This window comes from Pelophylax lessonae (assembly GCF_965119305.1).
Source record: "Pelophylax lessonae genome assembly, chromosome: 6".
NCBI classification, from domain to species: Eukaryota; Metazoa; Chordata; class Amphibia; order Anura; family Ranidae; genus Pelophylax; species Pelophylax lessonae.
Window position 1 is genome coordinate 177,010,847 of NC_138773.1, and position 16,054 is coordinate 177,026,900.

The 16,054-nt window shown below is 43.2% G+C and overlaps 1 protein-coding gene across 1 annotated transcript in view; it reads right to left on the reverse strand.

Annotated features, from left to right (window-relative positions):
• TNRC18 (trinucleotide repeat containing 18) overlaps window positions 1-16,054 on the reverse strand; it is a 399,546-nt gene that overhangs the window by 250,925 nt on the left and 132,567 nt on the right. Inside the window, exons 11-12 of the mRNA XM_082260849.1 lie at window positions 14,670-14,848; window positions 14,392-14,528 (exon numbers count right to left, since the gene is read on the reverse strand). Coding sequence (XP_082116975.1) covers window positions 14,392-14,528; window positions 14,670-14,848 — 316 coding nt within the window. The remainder of the gene's footprint in view (window positions 1-14,391; window positions 14,529-14,669; window positions 14,849-16,054) is intronic.

Below are 16,054 nucleotides of genomic sequence, written 5' to 3' on the forward strand. Positions count from 1 at the left end.
TTCTCACATAGCGGCAGATATTAGATTTTAAATCCTTTGTGCAGTGCAGAGATTTATGCATTAGGGCCTTTCCACAAGAGGCGGGCTCTTCTAGGTCCAACTAGCTCATCTTTAATAATACCAGCCCATACCAGTACCCCATCCCCATCCTGCTATTGTCTTGAGTGAAGTGGAGCTCTCTGCCAACTGCTGATCCAGCCACAGGCCCATCCACTTGGTCCATCAAGAGTCATTCTTTACTCATCAGGCCATAAAACCTTTGAAAAATCTGTCTTATCTTGTTCAGTGGTGGTCGGGTTTCAGCCTTCCTTACCTTGGCCATACCTCTGAGCACTGAAAACCTTGTACTTCTGGGCACTCCAGGTAGGTTGCAGTTGTGGAATAAGACACCACTGGAGGATAATAGCTTCCTGGTAGCTTCACGTTTCATTCTTCAAATCTTTGGCAGTTAATTTGTCTTTTTTCTCAATGCGTTTCTTGCGTTCCTGTTTATTTGCAATAAAATGTTTGATGGTTCTGTGATCATGCCCCAATATCTTAGCAATTGCAAGAGTGCTGCATCCCTCCGAAAGACTTTTCACAACTGACTCAGAGCCAGTTAAATCTTTTTTCTTTGGCCAATTTTGCCTAAGGAAAATAAGCTGTCTAATAATAATAATGCACACTTTGATATAGAGTGTTGAACTCCTTAGGCCACACCTTCCCTCATTACACGAATACACATCACCTAATATGCGTAAAGCCAATAAACATTCAAGTTTATACAGCTTGGAGTTGGACAATATATATATATATATATATATATCTCTTTATCTATGGACATATTTCTATTGGTAAATTAGATGAAGAGACTTTGTACTAGTCCTCAGGTTAGGTGAAAATGAGAATAGGCTTTAGATTAGAAATTTGGGTTTTGAAAATGTGAAGTAGATCTTCTGCTCCTACAGTCATACACCTGATGATGCTGGCAACAATTTATCCCCTGGCGAAAAAATTTGGTTTTGTCCTCCCTCTTAGCGTGACATAATATTACCAAGCCCATCCACAAAGGGGGTTAAATTGCGGTTACAGATCCATCTCAATATGAAGTTGAAATTCTGAGGGAACTGATGGATAACCAAATGTATAAGGAACTTTCAAATAATCCAATATTTGAGGCGCAGCGCATGTATGTAGGTAATTATAAAGAGATCAGGTCTACTGTTGTTCCACCAATGTACAGTATATCTTGCCTAGGACTTTAATGCCAGCCATAGACTGCACAAATCTCACCCGAATCAGCAGGGAACAGCCAAGATTCGAACCATGTATGGACAGGCTGATTGTGCCCAAGTTGTTCGATCAACTTGAGCACAAGCAGCCTGTCGGATTTTGCATGCGATTATTGCCAGCAGCTGTAGCTGCAAGCAATAATCAGTGTGTGTTCTCCTGGCTGGGAAGGCTTTTATACAGCAAATATTGTTATCTAACACTGGGGATTGTTTGAATCTAAAATAGTTATTACAGCAGCAGGAAGTGAAGGGGTGGGGAGAAGAATGGCAGAATGGCACTGTCACTAGCTGACAGGCAGGGAGGGAGGGGGGGAGAGGACAGAGGAGAGGTGCGGGTGATGGAGGCACATAAACTTACCAGGGTGTCAGGACTCAGCAGCCATGATAAACCATGGTCAGTTTACAAGGGGGGAGGGCAGAACCAGCCATGTATTGTAGGTTATACAGGGGGGCCAAATTACACAGCACAAGCCCTGTGCTGTATAACATGCTTTAAAGGAACAGATAGGGTTTTTGTTTTTTTTTGTTTTTAGGGTTACAAACACTTTAAAAGGGCAGGTGATTTATGTAGCATTTACTTTCTGGAATCCATCTGCCCTTAGCTTAGGCATGCAGGCAGAAGAGTGTGCCTAGCTGAGAAAACCCCTCCTTCCCTCCTGAAGACTCCTGGGATGCATTCGCCTAGACATGGAAACCAGGAAGTAACTGATGTAAAAAATGAGTAAATGGATAGGAAGGTATGAGGATTACGAATAGTCAATGATAAACTGAGATAGTGAAGTTTCACCTAATTTACTTTTTTCATTTTTAGAGAGGATTTACAGATACAGGGTGGTGCAATGGGTTCGGATACAGCTCCCCAGTATAAATCAGCCTTTATGACATCCGTGAAAGAGCACTTTTTCAAACTTGTTATTTGGCTCTAAATGTAACACATAGGTTTGCTACATTGATGATATCTTTGCTGTATGGAGGGGAGACTAGTTGACCCTGCTAATGTTTAATGAATAATTTAATAAATTAGTGTGAAGGTTGTCCTTTAACATATACTATGTTTGTAGGAACATTATGGTTTTTTTTTTTCGTTTTTGTTTTATAACATTATTTGGTGTTGAGCATAGAAATCAAAGAAAAAATAAGTATAACAACAGGTATAAACATTGTTCTCGATGTGTCAGGACAGGTTTCAAGACAAACTTTAGAAGTCAAAGGCATGACATACCTGAGAGTGCATAATGAAAAACAGACATAACACAAGAAATTTAGTCAAAGCCCATATACCCAGAGACACTGCAGAACCCAGTCTAGAAGAGTTCCGAAAATCTGCAATATCCTGGGTAACAATATGGATCACATGCGCCCCCCCCCCCCAGACAGGAGGCCGAAGCGATCATAAAATCTGGGAAATAATTGATTGGCCGCACGGTGCGAACACCACATGAGGGGGGTTGCCTTGGCACCCACCACATGGTCCCCAGGACCACCAGAGTGACAACACTGGATTGCCCAACGTGTTAACAATCTAGGCCCCCCAGGCACCTAATTTTCCCCAGGTGCAGCATACACATTAAATGAGCAAAGAAATGTAGAAAAGGTAAAAAGTGGGGGGATAAAAGTCTGACGCATTGCATACCTTTGAAATTCTACAAGACCACTCACACCGTCATATACCCCTCGACAAAAAGATACAATGTAAAATCAGGTATGCAGCCCAAAGTTGGGGTGTGCTAGTTTCAACAAGGCTACGTCAAGGCTAGATGAAACAGTCTTCAGCCACGGTGTGTTCTCCCCAACCCGGGCAAATGCTACGGAAGCGTTCCAATTACAGGTTACAGCGCTCCTTACAGGTGAATATCCCCGCTTCTGCCTCCATGATATCATTCACCTTCTTGGTCCATTCCTTACAGCCATGAACCATTATATTGGTATTAGGTGTTTGACAGCATTTAGGAGATGTGGTAAGGCACATCGTTTGTATTGGCTAAGCGGAACCATAGGCACATGGAGGAGGAAATAGACCGGATTTCCGCAATCAGAGTCTTAACAGTTTTCCAGAGAACCTGAATCAGTGGACAATATCACTATATATGTAAAAGCATGCCATGCTGACCACAACCCCGCCAACAGAGGTCTGGGACAGAGGGATAAACACGTGCCAGAGCAACAGCAACAGGAACAGGGTACCACCGTGTCAGGATCTTCTAATTGTTTTCCTGAGTCTTAGAGTCTATAGAGCTAGAGTGGGTCAGCCGATTCAAGTGAGCTATCTGGTACCCAGAAAACTCGCAATCCAAATCACATTTCCACTCATAGATAAAGGCAGGTTTAACTGCTGGGAAGCCAGAGTGATCCGTTTGTATAATTCCCAGATCATATGAGGAACAGGTTCATCTGCCACATATGTTCAAACTGGGTAAGTGCAGTCAGTCACAGCCCGGACAAACGCCTGCAATTCGAGAAAAAGTGATGGCGCTGTTTATACCTCCGGAAGTCCATGGGAAGGCTCCCGTATCATTCTCAAAGAGTTTGTAGGAAGAGAAGTCTCCCATCTTCCCTAAATTTACTACAACAGGCCTTGCCATAGTGAGGCTGAAAAAAAAAAAAAAAAGACACCAGTCCATCCAGTTCAACCTATGATGTGTGTGTGTGTGTGTGTGTGTCTATGTCAATAGTACACTGTATACCCCTGTATGTTGTGGTCGTTAAGGTGCCCATCTAATAGTTTTTGAAACTAATGATGCTCCTCGCTGATACCACTGCTTGTGAAAGAATTCCACATCCTTACCGCTCTGACGGTATAGAACCCTATACACAGTTTAAGGTTAAACTGCTTCTCTTCTAATTTTAGCGAATAGCCGCTTTTATATTCCCTTTCAATTAATAGTTTGTTCCCTATGCTAGGGTCACCAGTACAGTATTTGTACATTGATATCATATGCCCTCTGAAGTGTCTCTTCTCCAGAGAGAATAAGTTCATTGCTTGCAGTCTTTCCTCATAGCGGAGGTCCTCCTGTCCCTTAATTAGCTTTGTTGCCCTTTTCTGTGGCTCTCTCCAGTTCCAGCACATCCTTCCTTAGTATTGTTCGCAAATATGGAGATTGTGCTGTTTATCCCATTCTCTAGGTTGTTTATGATTAAATATGATTGGTCCCAGGACAGATCCTTGGGGGACCCACTTTCCACACCAGACCATTCTGAGTACTCCCCATTTATCACCACCCTTTGGACTTGCCCCTGAAGCCAGCTTTTAATCCAGGTACTAACTCTATGGTCCTCACCTATATACCTTAGTTTGTACAGTAAGCGCTTGTGGGGAACTGTATCAAATGCCTTTGCAAAGTCCAGATATACCACATCCACAGACCTGCCTTTAGATGGCAGCTCGCTTCTTCATAGAAGGTTAATCGATTGGTCTGGCAAGATCAATTTTTCATGAATCCATGCCGATTTCTAATGATACAGTTTTCAATACTAAAGTCTATATAGTCCCCTATCATCCCCTCCAATATCTTACAGACTATTGATGTTCGGCTAACCGGACTGCAGTTCCCAGGGCTATATCTCAGCCCTTTTTTAAATATTGGTACCACGTTGGCTTTTTTGGTACCATTCCCATCAGTAGACTCTCCATAGAAATTAGGAATAATGGTCTGGCTATCACCTGGCTGAGTTCTTTAAGGACCCTCGGGTGTAAGCCATCTGGTCCCGGTGACTTATTTACGGTATGTTACGTTTTTCAAGTCTAGTTCCGAGTCTGTCTTTTGTTAACTATGAGGGTGCTTCCTGTGATGTTTTATTAACTTTAACATTACAAGCTGGGTTAACGTAGCCCCCAATTATTTTCTAAAGACCGAGGAGAAGAATTTATTTAGCACCTTCACCTTCTCTCTGTCCATTGTAGCCAGATTCCCTTCATCGTCCTTTATGGGGCCAATGTGTTCTGGCCTCACTTTACTATTTATATACTTAAAGAATTTCTTGTGTTTTTTTTTTTTTTTTACTCTCCTCCGCTATGTGCCTTTCGTGCCCTATTTTAGCCGCCCTGATTTCGCTCTTACATTTCTTATTGAATTCTTTGTAATTTTGGAATGCTGCCAAGGACTCCTCAGCCTTGTATTTTTTGAAAGCCTTTTCTTTAGTTTTTATATGCTTTTTTACATTGGAGTTTAGCTACCCAGGGTTTATTTTAGCTCTTTTAAACGTATCTTTTAAACTCCATTGGAATGAACTGGCCAATACCTTTATTTTTTTTTTTCTTAAAGGTATTTTTATTAATACAAAAGGTATACATACAACAGCCAAAAACAATGGCAACAAAGCAGTTTACAAAAGAAAGTAAATATAAAAGGAATTCCATTACACAATGACCAGACAGCCACCAGTAAAATCAAGCATAATAAACCCATCTCGAAACTGTATTAGAAAGTAAACCCCCTCCCCTTCCCCCCCAAACCATCCGACCTATATAGAAACAAAGTTGTAATTGGAGTACCAGTACCGCATTAAGAACTTCTATACCACAAAGTGACTTAAATTGGGGCCAGGGCCAAGCAATAACCACGAACATGGAGCAGCAACAATACTTCTCACATATCATGTAGGGGAAAGCTTAGTCTGCAGGGTCACCTAAAATCATGTTCAGGATGTCCCTCCTTAAACTAGGTCCTGTCTGCACCTCCAGGGATCCCGAAACCGAGTCCACCCAGACCAACCAGATTTTATCCAATTTTTTCGGGCAACCCCTAGCCATATAGGTAGGCTTGTAGAGAGGTAAAGAATTATTAATGAGAGAGACCCAAGCCCCCACAGAGGGGGGGGGAAAATCAGGATTCTTCCACTGCAGTGCAATCATCTATTTAGCGTAAAAGAACAGGATACGGGATAATACCTTCTGAGACTGCCGGAGGTCTTCCTCAGAGAGGTTTCCGAGTAGACACCTGTCAGGAGAACAGACATTCGGAAGAGCCAGCTTTTCCTCCATGAGTCGACACACCCCCTTCCAGAAGTCTTGAACCCTGGGGCATGCCCACACCATATGGAAAAAATCTCCTTTAGGTGCCTGACACCGTGGACATTCCGCAGAGTGCAGCCTACCCATGTGATGTAATATATGCGGAGTATAATAAATCCTATGCAAGTAATTGAGTTGTATCACTCTGTCACCTGCTGCTATAATCCCATCGAACTGGGACTCAAGTAGCTCATCCCAAACTTCCTCCTCCAACTGTGGCAGCTCTGAACGCCAACGGTCTTTAAGTTTAGTCAGTTTATTCTCCGGATCAATCATGAGCAAAGAGTAATATCTAGAAATAAGTTTCCCATGATCATCATCTATAAGTTCCCTCTCCATTCGTGCTGTCACCAGGTGCACCCCCGTAAGGCCAAATTGCGCAGCCACTGCATGCCTAAGTTGCTTATAAAGAAACCAGCAGGTAGAGGGTACCCCGAGTTCCAGTCGAAGTACCAGGAAGGACTTAAATGCATGATCCTCAAACAATTGATGTGCATATTTCAGGTCAAAGATCACCCATCGCTGATGATGCGACAATTTATACAGCTCAGGGAGCCCCGGGTTATACCACAACGGAGCATTAGGAGATTGATTGAAGGAGGCTCCCCCCAGGCGTTTATTACAAATATGAGTAATTTTATGCGAGAGCTTCAAAATCCCCGCCCCACCTAAAGGATATGGACCCTTCCTGTACAGGGAATTCAGGAGGGCCTCATATGATCCCATCACTGTCGCCGAAGTAGTAACCGCCGCGTTCGGGAGGTCAGGAAAGAACCAGGCATGAACATGCTTCAATTGGAATGCTAGATAGTATGCTTGGAGGTCAGGGACCGCCAGACCCCCTGCCACAGTAGGGAGCTTCAAGGTATGCAGGGAAATCCTGGCCGGCTTCCCACCCCAAATAAATGGCATGAGGATAGTCTCTATAGCTATAAAAAGTGATTTAGGGAGATGCCCTGGAGCTTGCTTAAAAAGGAGGTATAGAAAACAGGGTAAATATATAATTTTAAAAATAATAATTCTCCCCATCAGGTTAAGAGGTAACTTGACCCAGGTTGCCAGCATCAACTTAAGTCTCTGTATCAACAGAGTAATGTTTTATCGACATAAGTTTGGACAGGTTGTTGAACCGTCACCCCCAGGTACTTAAATTTGGGAACCACTTGAAGGGCATATAGAATAACTATGTTAGATGACATGGTAGGATCAAAAGGGAAAGACTACCGACTTAGTCCAGTTAACTTTAAACCCAGAGTATCTCCCAAAGGTTTCAGTCACCTCCAGGGCCACCGTCAACGACCCCTCATGGTCCGCCAAAATAGAGAAGCATGTCATCAGCGTATAGGGACGTTTTCTCTACCAAATTTCCCATCCTACAGCATCGTATTCTCTCATCCCCCCCAAGTAGGGCACCCCTGTCTGGTACCACGATACACAGAAAAAGGTTCAGTGATACTGTTATTAACCCGAAGTCTAGCCATCGAAGAGTCATACAGTAGTCTGATCCATCTAATAAACTTAGGTCCAAAACCCAGCCGTGCGAGGACTGCAAATAGGTAGGGCCATTCCACAGAACCAAACGCCTTATGAGTATCCAGGGACACCACCACCCTGGTGTCCGGAGCCTCCGAAGGCACCCCAAGATTTGTGAAAAGCCTGCGCAGGTTTATCGCCGTGGAATGTCCCGGGATAAATCCCGTCTGATCCGGGTAGATGAGTTTAGAAATGATAGAATTCACTCTGCGGGCTAAGACCTTAGCCAAAATCTTAACATCCACATTTATTAAGGAAATAGGACGATAAGAATCACAATATTTGGAGTCCCTGCCCGGCTTAGGAATTAGAACTATGAGGGCCTCCCGAAGAGAGGTCGGAAGCGCCCCACTATCAAAAGCTTCAGTATACATGGCCAACAGGCGTGGGGTGATGAGTTCTGAGTAAGCCCGATACCACTCAATAGGAAAGCCATCCAACCCCCGGCGTCTTTTTGGCTGCAAAATAAGTCATAGCTGCCGCAATCTCCTCATTGGAGGTAGGCGATTCCAAGGCTAACCTATCAGCATCATCAAGCATATCCAGCTGGACTTGTTGTAAATATGCATCCAGCTCATTCGGGGGTATAGGAAACCTGAGATGTGTACAAAGATTGAAAAAAGGAGACAAAGGCCGTCTTGATATCCTCTCTTTAAGTGCATAAGCGAGAGTTCTCATCAGAAATTGCTGAGACAGCCGTAACCGGGTGTTCAGAGCGAGACAGAAACGCCAATATTTTACTATTCTTGTCACCATATTCAAATAAGCGTTGTTTTTGATAAAGCAACTTTTTCTGTGTTTTTTCCCGGAGCATTAAATCCAATTGTCGAGCACTATCTCGCCACAAGGAATAGTTGGAGGAGGAAGGATTCCTAACATATATATTCCAATTCCACCGCAGTCGCTGTTGACTAAAGATTCCACCTTCCACGCCCTATCTTCCCTGAGTTGGTGAATCACCCCCGTGACTGCGCCCCTCATAGTGGCCTTAAAGGCATCCCACACAATAGCCCCAGATGCTGTCTCCGGATTAACCGTCCAGAAATGGGCAACCTCCTTGGCCGTAATATTGAAAAAAATTTCCTCGGACAGCCACAAGGGACTGAGCCGCCAGGTCTTGAATCCCCGAATGGAGAAAAGGCCAAACTTGATCAGCAGTGGGGAATGATCTGAAATAGCCCTAGGTAGATACGAGATAGCCAGCATCCTGGGAAGCAAATCCGGAGACGTGAAACACATATCAATTCTAGACAGAGTTTTATGAGAAGCAGAGTAACCAAGAATATTCCCTACTGTCCGGATTCTTCCACCGAAAGCACACCACATTATTTCTGGGAAGTGAGGCCGCCAGCGACAAAGAAGACATGTCTTGCCCCGGACACCTAGCCGTTGCAGGGGATAACACAGAGTTAAAATCCCCCGCTATCAAAACCGGCCCCTCCGTCACCTGGAGAAGCTGGGACAGCCAATACCTTTATTTAGTATGTTCTTAAAGCACTCCCATTTTTCCTCCGTGTTCTTTGCTCCTAGGCTTTTACCTGATTTAATATCATCTAGCATAGAGCGCAGTTTAGGGACATTGGCTCTTTTGAAATTCGGTGTCCTTGTATTATCCTTGTGTTTCCTATTTCTATGACTTATCCTGAAACTAATTGACCTATGGTCACTGTTTCCTAAGTTGCCCCGTATGTCTACATCCACATCCATTTCTATATTATTCGTAATCAGTAGGTCTAGTAATGCATTCACCATCTGACCCATAAAATTGTCCTGCAAAACATTTAGGAAATGGCGAGCCTTAGATGAATGCGCAGTTCCTTCTGCCCAGTCTATATCCAGATAAATAAAATCCCCCATTATAAATTACATTTCCCATCCTTGCTGCCATTCCAAGCTGTGATGGGAGGTCCGCCTCCCCCTCCTCCCTCTGTATGGGGGCCTATAGCATACATCCAATATTACTATCCCCATAGTATCTTCCCTGTGAAGCTCTAGCCATAGGGATTCCACCTCCTCCGTTGCTCCATTAATGATATTATCCCTCATTTTATCCCTCATATTCACTTGCACATTTTTCTTGATATACAGGCATACCCCTCCTCCTTTTTTACCCTCTCTATCTCTGCAATAAAGGGAATACCCCTGAATGGTTGCCAGCCAAATCGTAAGAGCTGTCAACTCAGAAATCCCCACAAAATCAAAATCCTCCTTATACATTAGCAGCTCTAGTTCTCCCCTCTTGTTGGCCAGACTTCTTGCATTGGTATACAACCCTCATAATTTTATCCGGTTGCATACTGTTTCCTCGTTAGATGTTATGAGGCTGCACTTTCCATTTGTCAGCCTACCTACCTGGAGTTTTGGTTTTCTGGTCATCCTACCATTAATGCACAATAATGCCCACTGAACCTTGCTCCTCACTGGCTAATTCTACATCTGGAACCTTCCCCCCATCACCTAGTTTAAAAGCCCCAGTAGAAGTCCATGGGAAAGCTCTCGTACCATTCTCAAAGAGTTTGTAGGGAGAGAAGTTTCCCATCTTCCATAAGTTTACTATAACAGGCCTTGCCAATTTACTACAAAAGGCCATGTGTTCCCCTGACAAGAACCAAGGAATACCTCCCAATAGCCCCACTGAGGGTGCCAAGAAGAGCCGGCGATTGATACAGTCTCAGACCATGGGTCGTCAAAGGTGACACCGCATCTGACAAGCATCTGCACTCCCGGGGCAACCACAGCATACGATAGGTTACACCCCACCACAAACCAAGAGGGACCCCACAGTTTAGTGGCAGTATGCTGCCGCCAATTGAGAATTCTCTGGAGGACCACTGCTCTTTAATAAGGTTTTATATCAGGTAAACCCAGGCCCCCCATCCGCATGCCTATTCAAGGTTTGTGGCACGAAAAGACAAAAAACGTAAACGGACTCGTAAGTTGGGTGAAGAATCCTTCCATCTGCAGAAAAAAAAGAGAATCCTAGGGAGAATATACATTCTAATAATGTTGGTATGCCCCATCCAGGTGAATTCCAGGTCTGTAAATCCTGACGAATGGAACCTATCAAGAGTGAGAAATGATGTGTGTATAGCATCGCGGACCAGTCGGTAAGTCTGATACCCAAATATTTCAGGGAGGATTTTGTAAAGGTGAATAAAAAGACCTGTTGTAAATTAGTGGCCAAGGTGGAGGATAAGGGAATAGGCAGCACCTCAGATTTTGTGTAATTAATCTTAAAGTTAGATACCGATCCAAAAAGCTTCAGTTCCTTCATCAGGTTAGACAATGAGACAAGGGGATCTGGGAGGTAGAACAAAATACCAGCATAGGCTGAGAGCTTATGCTCCATTGTGCCTACAGTCACACCACTATTGGGTTTACCCCAACTCCCCTAAGAAACGGCTCCACCGCTAGGGTGAAGAAAAGGGATGAAAGTGGTCACCCATGTCTCATGCAATTCCTAACTGAGAATCTCTGGGAGAGCCTACCATTAACCTGCACCTGAGCGCTAGGGGATGTGTACCGAACCGAGATCCACTTCAGTATATGTGGGCCCAGGCCTAAATTTTCCAACATCACAATAAGGTACGACCAGTCCACCAAGTCAAATGTTTTCTCGGAGTCAGTGGACAGAATGAGGTAGGGCGAAGGGGTCTGATGGGTACACACCCAGTGAATTACTTGGACAGCCCTAAGTGAGTTGTCTCTAGCCTCTCTACCAGTTCTGAAACCTGTCTGGTTCGGGTGTATCACCAATGGGATAAGGCACTTCAACTTGTTCGCAATGATTTTTGCAAATATTTTCAGATCTGCATTCAGCAGAGATATAGGGCAGCAGATCTGAGGAAGGGCATGGTCCTTCCAGTCTTTCGGAAGCACTGTAATATGGGTTACCAAAGCCTCAGCAGGAATCAGGGTAGCAGTTGCAATAGAGTTTAAGTATCCACACATCAGGGACAGTAGAAATGGTAAAAATGGAACACAGTAGGCCTTGGTGTATCCATCAGGACCAGGGCCTTTGCCATTAGACAGGGATTTAACTGTAGTTTCCACCTCCGTAGACGTGATAGAAAACTCCAAAGCTGCCTGCTGCTCCTCTGTCAAAGACGGTAGTCCTACAGAAACGAAGTAGTCCCGAATGTGTGCCAACTTAGAAGCCCGCGCTTCTGAAGAAAGTGAGGCGTCAAGGTTATACAATTCAGCATAATAGGCACGGAACCGCGAGGCAATCTTAGAAATATGGGTGGCAAGATCCCCTGTAGGGGCCCATAGCTCGTGTACGTAGGTCGTGGCCCTTCAATTCTGAAGAGCCCTGACCAGCATCCAACTTCACTTTTATGCCACGCTCATAGTATTTATGAGCCAGGTAACGTAGTGGTCTGTGGACCAGTCTATAAGGTCCACAGACCTGAGGTCCATAAGTGTTTGACGGTCCTCAGCAGCCCCGTGACGCTTGTGCCGAATATTCGCCTGCTGCAGAACACTAAGAAGAAGAGTCTCAATTTCAGCTGGACATTCAGGGGAGTCAGAATTTGGCGTAAACATGAACGTGTGGATTCAGCTAGCCTTGTATCAACGGTTCAGGCTGGCGGTGGTTGTTTAATGGTGTTGAAGATATATTCTTGGCACACTTTGGGCCCCTTTGGGCATCGTTTAAACACCACGGCCTACCTCAGTTGTTGCTGACCAGAGCCATCCCTTTATGACTACAGTGTCAAATCATCTCAAACATGTCAATGAGTTCACTGTGCTCCAAGGGCCTCCACAGTCGCCAGATCTCAATCCAATAGAGCAATTTGGGATATGGTGGAACGGAAGATTCGCATCATGGATGTGCAGCCGACAAATCTGCAGCAACTGCATGATGCTAACATGTTAATATGGACCAAAACCTCTGAGGAATGTTTTCAACGCCTTGTTCAATCTATGCCATGAAGAATTAATGCAGTTCTGAAGACAAAAGGGGGGGTCCAGCCAGGAACTAGCAAGGTGTACCTAATAAAGCGTATCAAACATATACATACATTTAAAAACAAAGCAGGTCTTCATAATTTTTGTAATTTAGTAGTTTTAGGAAAATTCAAAAACAAATATCTGTAGCAAAAGAAAAGTAAACTCATGCTTAGCCCTGCAAAAAGAAAAAAATAATAAAGACAGACACTATTTGTTTTGCCAATACAGTCTGAAGAGTCAGTGTCCTCCAGTTGGTAAAGGATGGCTCCAGTGACAGTTGAAGAATTGCTACAATGTTTACCTCTCTGACCTTTAGACCCCTTTCACACTAGCGGATCGATTGGGTCTGCCTGTCGGTTTTTTTGGGCGGACCCCATTGGACCCTTCAGTCTCCTCTAAGGAGTGGTGGGTGTCAAGGACATGTGTTCGTTGACACTCACTGACATCTGTTCCTATCCATTAAAAACAGATACGTCAGTCGGATGACAATCAGGTAAAAACAGACAGACATTCGACCGTCCAAAGAGGAGAGTGGGCTGTTCTGCATAAGCGCAGTGTACACGGACCAGCCATCTGCCTGCTTGGCGGGAATTGGCAGACAGATTCCCCGCTGAGCAGCACGACTCCAATGGAGCCTGCCCCATGTGGAAGAGACCTAACAACATCTGTGCCCAGTACTGACAAAAACGATTACCAAAGCAAGTCCTCTGTCTTTTTCCCATCTGCAGCCCACAAAAATGAGCTGGGTATACACTAGTAGAATTCCGTTAAAAAAATTTCCTTTTTAAAAACTAATTTGATTTTATAATTGTTAGTAGGTTCAAATCAATATTTGTTTTCGACCAGCGACAAGAAAATTCACTTTAAGAGTGAAATTGTGTGCTAGGCATTATAGCTAAACTCATCAGCCATATACTAAGCATAGACTTGCTAACAAAATGGTGCAAAAACCTTTTAGGAAAATTACAAACAAATGCAAATATACACCTTAACAGGTCAAATTCATGATTAATCTTCATTCACGCAAATAAGTGTGAATTATTCTTCATTCACGTAAATTAGCATTCCCCAAAACAATCACTGATTAGCACTCCAGTAAATAAAGTCTGTAAATGAAAGCAAATACAGCTCCCTCTGAACACAAAGATACGCTCACACACCGGTACCTTTTGAGCTGTGTGTAGGATTGTCTAGGTGAACAACCGTTTTAATCAGAACTTCAATTTATTTGTTGTTTTTCCTTTTAAAACATTTGCCCCCTGCACAGGTGTATACTTCAAAATAGTAATGACCCTTCGTGTATGTCAACTAAGCAATAAAATCTAAATGCTGAAAATCATCTTTTGTTGGCTAGATAGGACTACTTATTGCTGTACCAATGCAGATCACCTATGACAGCAACAGATTATCACAAACATTTGGTCTGGGGATTATGCTGCTAGCACTGCTTACCTGTATAGATACTATACATGATGTACTTTCATATAACAGAATCACCTCATGCAGAACTCAATGAATTCATTTTAAAACATTTTTTTTTAATTCAGTAAAAAGCATATTTAAAAATATCAAGGAGTGGGAACAGCCAAAGCATACATTTTTCTCAAACAGTGGAAAACTTACTCTGAGTCTCTTTTTCTCTGCAGCTTTGCCAATTCCCTTTGCTTTTCTTTGTATCGCCTTTGTAAATCTGCAAGCCTTACCCTACAGTCCAGTTCTACGGAGTCCATAACCTCAATTGCAGATGTGAGGGAAAAATGCTGCACATAATAAAGATGAATGCCAATTGTTAGAGATGACCATTTACCACATTATTAATTTGACACAAAATGTGTCATAAAAACAGCCCATATAATTATTCAAAGATTGCTTGCTAAGATCGTAGAAGATCGCTTACTCACTGGATTATTTTTTTCTTGCTTCCAGCTATATTTTTTATTATGAGATAGTTCTCGGGGTAATTTGATAGATTCAGGTTTCAATCCATCCAAGGCTGAGGAAGAAAGCACCTCCATCAACATTTGGGTACTAGCAGCCAATAGGCTTTCAAGGGATGGTCTCGCATGATAACTTTGCAGACCTGACAAAGAAAAAAAGAATAAGCACATTTTTTTAGCACATTCTGGGGACAAAGTTAGATTGCTAAAATGTATAAGCATGCTCACATGCCTATTTAAGCTGTTTGAAAAGGATTTTTTTACTTATCTGTGAACTCCATATCTTGGGAGTACAGTACACAGGCTGAACATTCATAGACCTGGGAGTCCTAAGTTTTGTAGTTTTGTAGCAAGCAAGGCAAAGTATCCAGAAATAGAAAGGAGGATGGCTTCAGACCTGCACTCCAAGGTATGAAATTTACAGGCAAGTAAAAATTCCTCTAATCCTACAGTAACGGACACAGGCTGTATATTCCCAAACCCTGAGATATCCCCAAGCAAAGAAGGGTGGGCAATAACTAGGCAAACAGAACAGTGGCAACTGGCATAACAACCAAGGTTTAACAGACCCAAATTCAGAGTGCTGCTGCAAGAACCTTGCAGCTGAAAGCTTTAACTGCAGAAAATTGGAGAGCCATCTGTTAAAACTTTTAAAAAAGGTATGAACAGAGGACCATGTGGTAACCTTACAAAGCTAGGCTGCAGAAGCTTGGTGCTGGAATGCCCAGGAAACATCCACTAACCTAGTGACGTAAAAGTGCAGGAGTGGTTTTGTCATTTAAAGCTCTGGCAATGATTTTTCTTATCTATCTAGTAATGGTGGGATTTGAAGCAGGATGCCGTTTGCAAGGTCCTGAGGAAAAAAAGGAATATTGAATCCTGATTAAAGATGTCGTTTTGAGGTAGACTGATAGCTCTGCCTATGACCAGGCAATAAAGAGCAACTTTCCTTTAGGTGCTTTGGAGCAGGGCTTAAAGATGGAAGGTATTCATTGAGGCAGAAACCGTATAAGAAGAAAAGATGGTCTTGGTCCAAGGACCACCTTGTCTTTGTGGGGAATGAGAAACCGCTTCTTACAAGGAAGCCAGCATCCAAAAAGGCCACCATGCAGAAGAGGTTATCTAACTGGTTAATCCCTGATGGGATCAAATGGTCATTTCTGCAGAACAAAGTTGAAGTACCAAGGAAGCAAGCACATGGTGCTATACAGGGGGGCATGATCCAAGATACACCTTGAATAAAAGTTTTATACTATAAGGGACAATTAAGCCAGAGGATTTTGAAAAAGAATGTACATGGCTAAAACCTGCTTCCAGAGTGTTTAAAGTGGTTATAAAGTCAGAATTTA